At 39.1% G+C, this 13,717-nt stretch overlaps 1 protein-coding gene across 1 annotated transcript in view; it reads left to right on the forward strand.

Annotated features, from left to right (window-relative positions):
- Window positions 1-2,687: 2,687 nt before the first annotated feature.
- mast3a (microtubule associated serine/threonine kinase 3a) overlaps window positions 2,688-13,717 on the forward strand; it is an 81,677-nt gene continuing 70,647 nt past the window's right edge. The window contains exons 1-2 of the mRNA XM_017431351.3: window positions 2,688-2,828; window positions 7,258-7,289. Of these exons, the coding sequence (XP_017286840.1) occupies window positions 2,790-2,828; window positions 7,258-7,289 (71 nt within the window). The 5' untranslated portion in view covers window positions 2,688-2,789. The remainder of the gene's footprint in view (window positions 2,829-7,257; window positions 7,290-13,717) is intronic.

Genomic DNA, 13,717 nt, shown 5'->3' on the forward strand with positions numbered 1-13,717 from the left:
ACAAAAAAATAAAGGTACAATTAAAGGCCTAGCATTCCTTGAAGAACTGCATATTGCCCACTAGTTTTCATTCCACAGTTTCAGAATAAGATAATCTTATGTTGACAAATGGTGTGGTAGTTGTAGCTGTTTTGGTCAGACCTTGTAAACACCATGTGATATCACAAACTGTCACACTGAGTGTATGTGCTGCGGATGATTCCTCAGATCCAGTTTTTCAGTTTTTGTCAGGGGGGGTGGGGGCGCGAACCCAGGGTCATCGTTGAAAATGAAACTAATTTATTAACTTAAATAAATAGGAAAACAAAAGGGCTGACGTGGCAGCAAAACAAACTATAATAAAATCAAGAATAGGAAGCGTGAAACAAGCGGAATGATCCAGTGACGAGGGGAGAACAGAGACCGGTTTTTAAACACTGAGGGAAAGATGATTATTGGGTACAGATGTGGACTTGACGAAGAGCAGGTGAGGTGGGCGTGGCAGGCAGGACTGGAAAACTACTGGGGAGGTGAATGGTGACAAGGAGACAGAAAACCAACAGACAAACCAAAACAAGGAACCAAACTGAAAACACTGAAAATCGTGACAGTTTTAGACTGTTTTAGATCCAGTCCATGTTTTGTATGCAACCTGAATCCAAGCACTCCTGACACTGGTGTTTACCGGCAGTTTGTTTACTTCAGTTAAGATGCTAGTCATTTCTAAATAAATAATAATTAGTTGGTTTTTCAGTTTGCTCTTTCTTTCTTTCTTTCTTTCTTTCTTTCTTTCTTTCTTTCTTTCTTTCTTTCTTTCTTTCTTTCTTTCTTTCTTTCTTTCTTTCGAGTTAGACAATAAAAAATGCCTACTCTTTGGTTTTATTTAAACCTTCTTTAGCAAACTGTATCAGTAAATTCATCAGACTGAACAATGACAGGACATTAATAAGGACGTGTCCTCCTCTGCACTGATCTGATTATGTGGCTCTCCTCCCTATCAGGTGTATGGCAAGCTGTTTGTGTATTTATCCCACATTCTTTAAATCAAGCAGCAATTTAACCCATTATCTCACAACTATACTGCACTAGTTGCACATTTTGTTGCATTAGTTCAGTACTTTGGTGCACTGGATCAACAAACACTCACACAAAACCTTTTTGCCAACTAGTGGTATTTTTGCCCAACTGGATGGATGGATGGATTAGAAGTCAATACCGTAAACCAAAGTACGCTAATAGCTCAAAATTAATTAGCTAGTGGACCACTGGACCAAACTACTTGTCGACTGTGTTTTACAAGTTAACTAGTAAGTATCCAAAATCCATGCATTTTAACTAGTCAACATAACTTGTGCCCAAGTTGACTAGTGACCATAAAATGTTCTAACATTGACATGTTTTTGCCCTTAACTAGTTAACTAGTAAGGACAAAACCTTGTCAACTAGTTGACTATTGAGCATTTTATGGTTTAACCGTCAGCTAGTTAAATCTTTACATTGTACTAGTTGACTAATGTGTAAAATTGTCACTGTAAACTGGTTGCCAGTTTTTAGGCTGCTCAAGTTAACCATTAAGGGCAAAAATGCTTCAACTAGTCATTTAGTAAACATTTTAGTAATTACTGGTCAACGAGTTCAATTTTTACATTGCATAAGTCAAGTAGTGCACATATTTGACATTCACTAGATGACTAGTTGACAATCTTTAGCTGAACTTGTTAACTAGTGGGGTCCAAAACATATCAACTAGTGAGCATTTAAGTGTTTACCATTCAATAAGCAGATGACTTTGACATTTGTAGCTGCTCTATTTAACTAGTAAGTGTTAAAATACATCAACTAGTCTACCGTAGAGCCTTTTAATGTTTACTCGTTGACTAATTAAATACTTAGGTCACATTAGTCGACTGATGTACACATTTGACAGTCATCAGATGATTAATGGGCATAACATACAAGAGTTGCTTAATAGTTAACTTCTGCAACACAGTCATTGACTAGTTTGGTCCAGTGGTCCACTAATGAGGTAATTAGTTGGAACTTTGGGGCTACTAGTGTGGCAAAATGGCTGACTATTATGACTTCAACTCCAACTAGTTGGGCAAAAGTCCAAGTATTGAAAATAAGATTTAAGATCTTGAACTAGTTAGACCAAATGTGGAACTAGATGTTTAATTAGGCTTTAGTTTGAACATGTTTAAAAATACTACAAATAAACATAACATATAGAAAATAATAAAAAGAACAGTAAATACACACTTAGCATATTCAATTAAGAGAAGGAAGAAACATAAACTTAGTTAATCCCTCCCCTTTTGCCCTTTCTTACCATTTAGAAACTTATTAATTTCCCCCTTTTTTAAAATCTTGAGACGGGTTAAATGAGACCTTTTTTTCTGTTTCTTGTTTTTTACAAATACTATAGCTTTTTGTAACCCCAGTAACACTTCAATGGTTACACATATTTACAGAGATACACACATACATAACGTGCACCTTCACAACACACTGTCACCGTGTGTTTGTGCCGATTTTTTAAACGGGTTCATTCTGTGTAGTCGTGAGAAAAATGGGCTAAATGATGCTTGGGCAAGGATATCGAATAAATGAACAAACGGTTTGCCATACAGGTAATCGCACCTTGTCGTGGCGGTGCTGTGCCGCTCAGCCCTTGGGGTTGGGGGTAGGGACAGGGGGGAGGGGTGGCAGATAGTAGTAGAAGTGCTGCAGTGTTTTCGTGAATAGGACGGAGGACAGTATGGGCTGACTGACTGAGTGGATCGTGTTCGGGCTGTCATTTCCCTTCAGTCATGGATGAACCGAATATCCTGAGGCGCCGCGGGCTACAGGTAAACAACACGCGCTCAGTTTGGGCTGTTTCCAGGCAGACAGACACGATGATGAGCTGCTGGCTGGTGCTGTTGATCTGCCGTTGAAAATATCAGGGAACAGCTCGTGTGGGGTGGTCCAGAAGGATTAGTTTTTAGGTGAATTAATCATCTGCTTGGCGTTGACGAACAACCAGAGAGAGAACATGACTCAGTCCACACCGATGAGCACAAGCAATAAGATGAATGGATGTGATGTTGTCAATCTGCCTGCTTATTTTAAAGCTTTCTTTGTTGCTTTGAAGGCTCTGGTTGCCTTGGTGACAGGCGCAAAAAAGTCCAATAAGAATACCCAGGCGATTGGAATATTTTCATTTTTTCCGGGCTCCATTTTAATTAGGCATTTAAACATGTCAGTTGTTTCCTCTTTATATTCGATTGCGTTTATAAAGGATGCGGAAGCTGCATTTCCCATCATTTGAAGTGATGTAGTGTTTAAATGGCTCATTGGTCCAAACAGTAACCTTCAGTAACTTCAGTAGTTGGTGGTTATTTTTCTTGCCTCCCTGCATCCTCACTAAGACTCTGCTCTGACGGCTAAATAATGAGCACAGAAATTCATGGTTTGAATGCGACATTGTTTCCAGACAGGAATAAAATTCTCGCCCGCCGCAGAATAATGGTTTTCCCTGTGTGTGTTTGTCTAATCATCTGTTAGCAAAATATCGCATGAAAAACTAGACGGATTTTAATAGAACTTGCAAAAAGTAATCATTTGATGTGTGTGTACATCTGATTGACTTTTGGAGTCAACCTGACCCAAATTTCCTAGAACTCAGTTAATTTGATAGATATTGATCTGACATTTGGTGTGGGGCTAGCTTTGACTCATCTCCGACACATATTCTGAGCAATAAGAAACTGAGCAAGAGTTTTTTATAATATTTTGACATTAATTATTTGCAGTCAACTCTCTGATTGTTAGCAAAATGTCTCATGGACCACTGGACAGACTTTAATGAAGCTTCAAGAAAATAATCATTGGATGGACCTCTACAAGTGATTAACTTTTGAAGTCAACCTAATACAAGATGGCTGATACATCTAACTTGCCTTAGAAAACACAAAAATTGCTCTATTTCAGTCAGTTTTCCAGAGCTTGTGCTAAAATTTGGTGTGGTAGTAGCTGAGACTCATTCAAATCACCTACTCCAAGTGGTACTCATTACATGAGATCTTTGCTTAAAACCTTAGCATTAACTGTTGGAGACAACCTTGTTTGTCTGTTAGCAAAAGAGTTTGGAAACCACTGCAAAGATTTTAATCAAACTTTCATTAAGTAACTATTGGATATACATCTATGGCTGATTGGCTTTTGGAACCATCCCAACTTAAGATGGCTCCCACAGCTAATCAGCAGCCAACACAAAATGGTTTGAACTCAGTCAGTTACTGAGCTAAAATTTAATGTGGTCAAATGAGTTTTTCCTTCTTGGAATGCAAGGCCGTTGATTTAAATTTGTGTAGATTCGGCTTTCAGATGGATCGTCTCTCAAACCATATATGAAAAAAATGTAGCTAGTCTTGAACTGATTTTTCTTTCTCCTGCACAATGTCGTTGAGATTAATGTCAAGTGCCAACTCATATTCTTGCCTTGAAAGACTGCTGTCACCTGGGCTCAAATGCAGAAGCCATGGAGGATGAAGGATTTGCATTCTTACCATCATACGGCTACAAGGCCCACTTGTTTTGGAAGAAATGAGGCCAAGCTGTAGCACATGATATTTACACAGCGCTGAAAGGAAAACAAGTGGGAGTGACAGAAAGCAGCTATCTGAAAAACAACTGGAACCCCAGCTGTTTAATATTTTCAATTCAAGCTTAATTTTATGTACCACATTTAGGATAACTGACTAAAGTTGTGCACATTCAAAATAGTAAAGGCAAATAAGAAAAAGCTGTTTTAAGAAAACAATTAATAGGTAACACCTGAGGAGGCCTGATATTTATAGGTAAATATATAGTTTTGCCGTTCTTTATGCAGTGTGAAAATTAATGTGTTGATATAAATAGCAATCTTAATCAGTAACCTGTTGCTACATCTCTCATGGCTCTCTCATGGGGTGCTATGCACACGAATGAGGAAAAAAATGACTAAAAGTAACCAGCTAAAGAGGTTAAATTTGGCTATGAAAAAAAAATTAAAAGAATAAAACTTGTTTTCTTCTGAATAAGCTATAAGGTTTTTTTCTAACAGCTTAGACTTTTCCCCAGTTTGATGACATGGAGACATAAATTAGTCAACAAGAGAAACCCTGATGTTAATTCTCAGGTATTTTGTATGTGTAGATTGATATTATGATGTATTACCTTAGCATTGTCTAGCAGTTTTTGATTATCATTTAATTGTTGTATATTTTTGATTACATGTGTCATTGTAAAGGGTTGAACAAGATAATGAAAATTGTTCATCATTACAGTATCATACTAATTTTACAAAGGACTGCTTGGACTGCAATAAATCATAGGCTATAATATTCCAAGCGTAATGCATTCATGCTTTGCAAATCAATGAGGTATTTTGTTAATTTGATAGACTTTTTGATGCCCACACATATGTTAGATGACTGGAAATACAAAAGCATGTGGAAAGTGTTGTGAGTATAATGACAACATGAGCAGGAAAATGTGGGTATATCACAACTGATATTCTCATATTAATATTCAGTGATAATATTACAATTCCATGTTTTTCTAATATGTTAAGATCCGTACCACATGACCATAGGTGAAGGTTGTTTGACAATCGGTCGAAGTCTCCATTCCAACACACAGGAGTTAATATTCCCAGGGAAGCTGAGAAGTGTAATCTTTGATAAAAAAGGGTACCACCATCCCAGTCTGCCACTCCACAGGCATTGTCTCAGTCCTCCATGCAATGTTTAAGAGACATGTCAGCCACTGACAGACCTATAACATCCAGAGCCTTCAGCATCTCGTGGCAGATTGCATCTACTTCCTGGTGCTCTGCCGCAGAGAAAGTTTTTAACTACCTCAGCAACATCTTCCATGGTAATGGATTTGCCATCCACTGAGTTCTCAAATTCTCTTCCTACATGGTGGACATGGTGACTGGAAAAAAATATTTCTCAGTGTTCCTTCCATCTTTAGCAGTATCTTCAATTTGCATCAGCAGTCTCCTGGAGGTGTGAGTTGAAGATCTCATGGACAGGGGCCTCTGCCACAAGTTCCCAGTTCACCCTCACTATTTATTTGGGTTTACCAGATCTGTCTGTCAGCTTTCCCCACCATGGGATCCAACTTGGCATCCAGTGACCAGTTCAGCTGATCACAGTCCATCTCTCACCTGACACCTGGCTTACATTCCACTGGACCTTGAGGCTCTTCCTGCAGGTGTTGGGGTCACAGGGATGACCTGGCTTGGCCTGGCCTAGCCAAGCCCCAGCAACCAAGGCTTGCTCACCAGGAGCTCACTGGTGAGCTTCCCCCTCTCAGGCTGGTCTCCAGGAGGCTGCCGAGTTTCCCTAATTTGGACACTAAGAGGACCACATTTTCTGTTTAATGTGATCCTCTTTCATCTTTTAAGTTAGTGGTGTGCAATCCTGGTCCTGTGGGCCCACTATCCTTCATGTTGTAGTCATTTTCCTACTCTTCAGCAGGTCTTCAAGTTTTGCAGAAGCTTGTTATCACTCAGTAATGAGATATCGAAGCAGAGGAAAATCTAGATGTACATCAAATGATTACTTTTTTTTAGAATTTCATTAAAATGTATCTAGTGTTTTATGTGATAATATTATATTGCTAAAAGACAAACTAAGGAAGACAAACAGTTAATAGAAAGATCTTGTACAATAAATAGCGCTAAAAGTATGTGTTAGGAATTATGCTCGACTAATACTACACCAAGTTTTAGCTCAATCTCTAAAGTTGACATTTTTATGTTTCCAAAGGTCAGTTGGCTGTGGTGGCCATCTTGAATCGGGTTGACTATAAATGTTATTCAGTTGTAGATGTGCATTCAGTGATTACTTTCTAAGGGTTTCATTAAAATCTGTTCTGTGGTTCATGACACATTTTGACAATGTTACATGACACACATGGCACACACAGACAGAGGCAGATGTATTATAATGAGCACGAATATTCATAGTGTAAATGCAACATTGTTTCTAGACAGAAATATAATTCTCGCCCACCGAAATGTATATTGAAACCTTAGCCTTTTGAAGCGAGTGCTAAAAATCTTCATAAAAAAAGTTACACTGGAAACACACATTGCTGTGTGAAAAAGCTATTTAACCAAACCTCTGTGGTCAAAGATAGCACATAGCTCAAATCTACATTTTAAAGCTTTGCTATTAACCATAAAAATAAAGAATGCATTTTAAATTATATTACTGATTCAATCTTTCCCCATTTTTATTCCAGAAAGAGCTGAGCCTTCCTCGAAGGAGAAATGTGTAAGTATCGTCTTCATTTGTTTGTGTGCACTTTTAATTTTTGTCACCCTTTTCTCCCCCACTTCATCCCTCAAACAGGACTAGCCAGATTCTTATCACTGGGTTGCTTTCTGTGCATGCTCATACCAATATTTACTTGCCCTTTTTCTGAGAGTTAGGAACTTTTACATGTGCTTAAAAGTCAGAGCAGTCTCACTGCTCAGACAGGTTTTTTTTCTTTTTTACTTAAAAGTGGAGATTGCATACTGCCTATAGCATTTACCAGTGTTCTCCAACCTTCACAACCAAAGAAGCCATTTTTGCGACTTTTTTGCAAAAAAAAAAAAACACTTATCCAGAGCCACAAAAATTATTTTGGCTTTAAAGCTAACATTAAGCAAATTTAAAACTTTACATATAACAACTATTGCTTCTTACATTATAAAATAAAAAAATGTAATAATTTGTTGTAATCTATTGAAAAAAACTTTTATCTATGCAAAGCTTATTCCATCTTCTACTGGGCATATATTTTGGGAAAGTAATAATATACAGACTCAGATGAATATGTTGGTATCCCTCTTTAGTAATTCAACAAAACCACACACAACAGGCGCAAAAAGCTCCAGTTTTGTCTCATCAGTCCTAGAAACTTGGAGTTTCGCTTGAATAGTTTTGGATGGTTTCTTTGGCTCTCTTTTAATTTTTTTTACCATTAGCATGATCCATCTATCAGCCTGGGTTGTATTTACTCTGGTTTCCTTGTCTTGGGATGGTGGCTACAGTTCTAGAACCTTCTACTTTTTAAGAATATTAGCAGCTCTGGTGACAGGAACATGAAGCTGCTTGGAGATGGTCTTGTAGCCTTTACCTTTAACATGCATATCTATAATCTTTTTTTCTCAGCTCCTCAGACAGCTCTCACCATTGATTTTTCTGCTTTATGTTCAGTGTGGTGCACATAACAAAACCAAACTACCCAGTGGCTGTTCCCCTTAAATAGTCTGAATGGCTGATAAAAAGCTTAAAGCCACCTGTGATACTAATTGAAGTCAAACACTTATTTTGAAACATGACTATAATGCAAAGATTAATTGTCTCTGTAAGGGTATCAACAAATCCATTCATACTATTTTAGCCTATCATTGTTAAAAAACAAAAAACAAATTATTTCTTTTCACATCTTTTAAAACTTTTTATTTATTTTTATAACAACAACAAATGGTGAAACATTTTCATGGTTACATTCTTTCTGTCTCTTACAGCTTTAATACATTCCACATTATAAGTTGACAAAGAAAACAAGATAGCAATAGTTATACTACAGAAAGTTTTGATAATAGACCAATGAATACAGTAATAAAGATGAAATGATTCTTTTCACAATTTTAATATTTTTTGGTTATTCTCTGACATATTAGGAATAGTATCTTACAGACTGTTGGAGACAAATTGCTGTGACCCAAACTTGGGGAAAAAGGCAAATCTTTCAACCAAACAACCAGCAAGCTGTGTGGCTGAAAATCACAACCTATTTTTATGTGCACAGTTTATAAAACTGCATACTAGGCTGTACACATTATTTTGTTGTCCACCTCTGCCCACAATATAATCGTATTAATTCATTTATTTTATAATTATTAATCATCAGCATGGTTTTTAGACCTGGACATTAACCTCGGTTGTTCTTTAGCACTCTTGAGAAGTGTTCAGAAGTGTTTGAGATGTCCGAAACGAGTCTGTGACTACTTTGAGGGCAAGTCTGTCACACAGATCTTTTGAGCATGTTCAAAACTCAAGCCACAGGACTGTGTCTCTGATACAAGATATTTTAAAGACTCCATCATGAATGCCATTTTCCAAACTATCAAAGCCCAGTGAGACACCAACTTAAAGGCATGCAGATTTACATGAAACAGTTGCTTTTAACAGAATCACTTTTCACAAAAAATGAAGTCCTGTTTCAATGAGCTGTAAGAATAACAAGGAATTTATCTGTGCCTGTAAGTATCCCATGTTGACATGTTAAAGCACATACTTGCATCCTAATTAATCTGAACGTAAACATTTTGCCAGTTTGTTATATATTTGTGCCAATTCCTGATAATAAAGGCAGAGGCTATTTATTTAATGCAACTTTTATTAGGTTTTTATCAAAGGTGTTGGGTTCTTAAGTTTACAAAATAATACATTTATTGCTCTGTTTAAAGCTTGGAACTTCACACTTTCCAACTTCAAACTGTTAAAGCTCCCTGGATGGGAAGCAAAATGTCTTCAACTACAGAATGAAAGTCCAGTTTGTTTGTTTTTAACTTTTTGGATTTGTCATGTCCTGGATGACTGAGCAACACTATCATGTTGCTCTGTTCTGTTGCTGTTATTACTCCTTGTCACCAGAGGGGCATCACTCTGACAGCATAGGGCAGAAGAAGCTGTGTTAGGAAGACAGAGTGAGAATACAGAGAGAAAATGAGACGCATTCTATCATGAAATGCTATATAGTGCCAGAGTTTTAACTGTTGTCTCCTATTCTGTTACAACAAAACTATTAATGAGGATGAGCGCTTTGTTCCACTGACTTTCCTCCATCATTCCTGTAAGCCTTCTACACCATTAACATGGTGGAAAATACTCAACAGCTACATGCTCATCATAAATCCTTAAGGAGACTCATGGCCGAATGAGACTGCAGTCCTGCCTGCAGCTGTACAGGCTATAGATGCAGATGCTCATTTTCCAGGAGAAAGAGGACTGCAACTAGCTGACGCATGTGGTCCTCCACCCCATGTTCACTACAAACAGGCAACTCATAAAGAGCAACGTTACTGCTTCACATGTAGATCAGAAAAGCATCGGGCTGATGATAATGTGACATATGAAATGTGCAATAAAAAAGGACATTTCACCAAAGTATGCAAATCCCCAGTGGCTGTAGTGAGAGAAGTTGTTGTCCCTGAGTTAGCAATACTGTGTATTAATGACGTTACGCTGATGGCTGCAGCGTTTCATAAAATCCCATGCAAAATAAACATTGAAGTACCACAAGGAAACTCTCAGGTCCTGTAGTTAATTGTAGACACTGGAGCTTTAGAATATTTTACGGGAAACTGTCTACAAGCAAACTGTCTAAAGAAAAACTAGTCACACATGCAAAAGGTGACCCACCTGCCGTTGGCTACCTACAAGCTACAGTGGGAGGAGCAAATCAAAACAAAGTTCCAATATTATTCCATATAGTGAAAACTGAATCACCACTACTGGGCCTTGACCTGAGTAAAGCACTGCAGATTAACATCAGTGGTGGAGAAGGGATTTTTATTAAAAGGACAATGCAAATGAACCTCCCACTGACACAAAAACATGATGGGTGATTAATGTTGATTCCACTTCATCTCACTATCTTGGATGTGTTTAAGGGTTCATCCACAAGGTTCAAGGAAACAACACATCCAACCTGTACACCAAAAATTGAGATGTGTGCCACTTAGTCAACATGAAGAGGTTTCAACAGAGATCAAGCACTTATTTGAAACAGACGCGGTGGCGTGAAATTCAAAGGAGTCTTGAGGCTTTGTGTTGATCTCCACAAACCTAACAGAGGTGTGATAATGGACCTTGGTCTGATTAAAGCATTGCAGATTAACATCAATGGTGGATAACGGAGGCAGTCGCCCTCTGCCTCATATGGAGGACTTGTTCACAAAACTGGCTGGTGCCACACATTAAAGCCAGATTGATATAAGCTCAGCTTCCCACCAATTGTACCTCCATCTTGATAGCTGCAATGTAAAGGCTCTAGCATACTCCATAAGAAGTCAAGAAGTCGGTTAGTGGTCACATGGTTGTGAGCCGTTTGTTTTTGCATACACCTCTCATAGTCCACAAAACACTCGGATCAGAACTCCCAGGAAGCTCCTCCCTCCAGCTGCAGCGGTAAAACAGGTTTCTTCCCGCTAGCTTCTTAACTCTCCTGTCCTTAGACAGATTTTGGCTTCCCTTATCCCAACCAGACGTGTTTATTAAACACATTGAGACAGTACATGCTGTTTGGCATTTGCAAATTTGATGGTGCACAATAATGAGCGAATGAAGGGAACATGTCCCTACGCGGCCCGGCTGAGGCACACTTCCTCCCAGCCACCTGTCTCTCTGCGTGGTCTTTATAAGTTCATAGGTTTCTAAGTTTTGCTGGAACAGTTGTAAAGCCAGCTGCTTTTTCTAACAGCCTCCAGCTGTTTCTCAACGGAGCAGTAGAAGCAAACTGACTCTATTAAAGCTCACTGGCTTTTCTGCATGAATACATAAACACACTCACAACAAGTTCTGACCAATCACACAACACTTGGTGCAAACCCCTGTGAGAAAAATACCTTTATTGCTATTATAAAATATAATGGACTTTTTCAGTTCACACAAGTTCCTTTTGTACTTGTTTTAGTACTATCTGCCTTCCAAAAGATGACGCACACAGTTCTGAAAGATTTGCCAGGAGTTCAGAATTGTTTGGATGATATAGTATATAAGCACACTAAGGAATATCATGATGAACACCTACAAGCTATTCTCAAGCTCCTTAAAGATGTGGGCCAACAGATCAACTTCAACAAAAACTCATTTGATGATTTCATCTCTAAAAAATGAGTCCTGATCACCTCAGGGTTTCCACCAGTGTATTATAAGTGCTTTAGTGACCAGGCCGTAATATAAATACGTCATTTTTTATACACGTTTTTTCCCACTTGCACCCCCAAAACCGCTACCTTTATCTACCTCACTGCGCGAGGCTGCACGCACCAACAGTGACGCAATCACGCTGTCCCCGCCACTGTATGAAGGTCCCGCGCGTGTTGCATCATGCACCTTTTGTAACTTGAGGCGGACCGCGCGCGCCGCACTCCGTTCAAAATGGACAATTTCGGTGCTCCAGCAGAGCTGGTTCGCCTGTATCAGCATTTCTATGATCACTCTATGAGAGATCACAAAGATAATCAAACGGCTCAGAACTTATGGAAGAAGATTACTGCTGCAGCCAATAAAAAGGAGTGTTTATAGACCACAGAGGGAAGAAATATTAGTCCTATGATGGGCAAATCACAAGTAAAGCAAATAAATCAATGAAAGTCAAACTGAATGCTTTAAGTTTAAACATCCTCTCTGTATCACAGCCAGAAACACAACAGCTCTTCCTCCTGAATACGTGCAGCCATATTTGATGTAACAACCATCTGCTCTCCTTTTTACCGTATTTCCACTGGTTACGTAGCGTACTGCCCCGTCTTTTTGGAGAAAACTCCACCGACGTAAGCTCCAAGTATAAACGCCTCCACCACACGCTCAGGTCCACGCGCTGTTCGCGGTGCACTGCGGGACATTAATGAGCCCTGAGGCCGAGCCGCCTTCAGCTACGGCTGGAGTTAGCACGTCACTGGAGCCACAGCAATAAACATGTAACGAGCAGGTTTAATCAAAAAAGGTTAGTTGAGCTGAAATTCAGCGGGTGGCTTTACAAGACCGAATATGGTAAGCATGTTTTGTACTTAGTGAAAATATTATCCATGTTTTCCAGTAAAATTATGCTATTAAATTCAGCATTAGATATGTTTTGTTTCATGTAGTGATCCAACATGCAGCCTGTGCAACAAAAAGCAAAGTACAGTACAGCATCTGTCTGTTTTTCAGAGTTCTCTGTTGTTACTTATTGGCCTTGACGGGAGACGTGTGTTGGTGCCTTGTTTTCATTTATGTTGTAAATGTGTTTATTTGTAAATGTGACTTAAATTAGGATTCAAATTAGGTGCACTCTTCCTTCGAGCTCCCGACAAATTCAGAAATCATAAGCCTCATTAACAAGTCCAAGTTGTCCACCTGTCTGTTTGACCCTCTTCCAACAGTCCTGGTTAAAGCCTGTGCCCCATCTATACTCCCTCTCATCTCTGCCATTATTCACTCCTCTCTCTCCACCGGAACAGTTCCTGCATAATTTAAAATTGCTGCCATAACCCCTATCCTGAAAAAACCTGGCGCTGATCACCATAATCACAATAATTTCCGTCCTATCTCCAACTTGCCTTTCATCTCCAAGATTCTTGAAAAGACAGTAGCATCCCAACTTCACACTTATCTATCCAACAACAACCTGTATGAACTGTTTCAGTCTGGTTTTCGTCCCCTCCACAGTACAGAAACAGCCCTCATAAAAATCACCAATGACCTCCTCTTGGCAGCTGACTCCGGCTTGCTGTCCATCCTCATCCTCCTCGACCTGAGTGCAGCGTTTGACACCATCTGCCATGCCACCCTACTCAACAGACTTTCCTCTATTGGTATCACTCAGACTCCTCTAAACTGGTTTAAATCATATCTCTCCTGCCGCACTCAGTTCATCCGGATCAAAACCTTCACTTCTGAGCCTTCATCTGTCACATCAGGAGTTCCCCAGGGCTCTGTCC

Source organism: Kryptolebias marmoratus, linkage group LG20 (assembly GCF_001649575.2).
Source record: "Kryptolebias marmoratus isolate JLee-2015 linkage group LG20, ASM164957v2, whole genome shotgun sequence".
Lineage (NCBI taxonomy): Eukaryota > Metazoa > Chordata > Actinopteri > Cyprinodontiformes > Rivulidae > Kryptolebias > Kryptolebias marmoratus.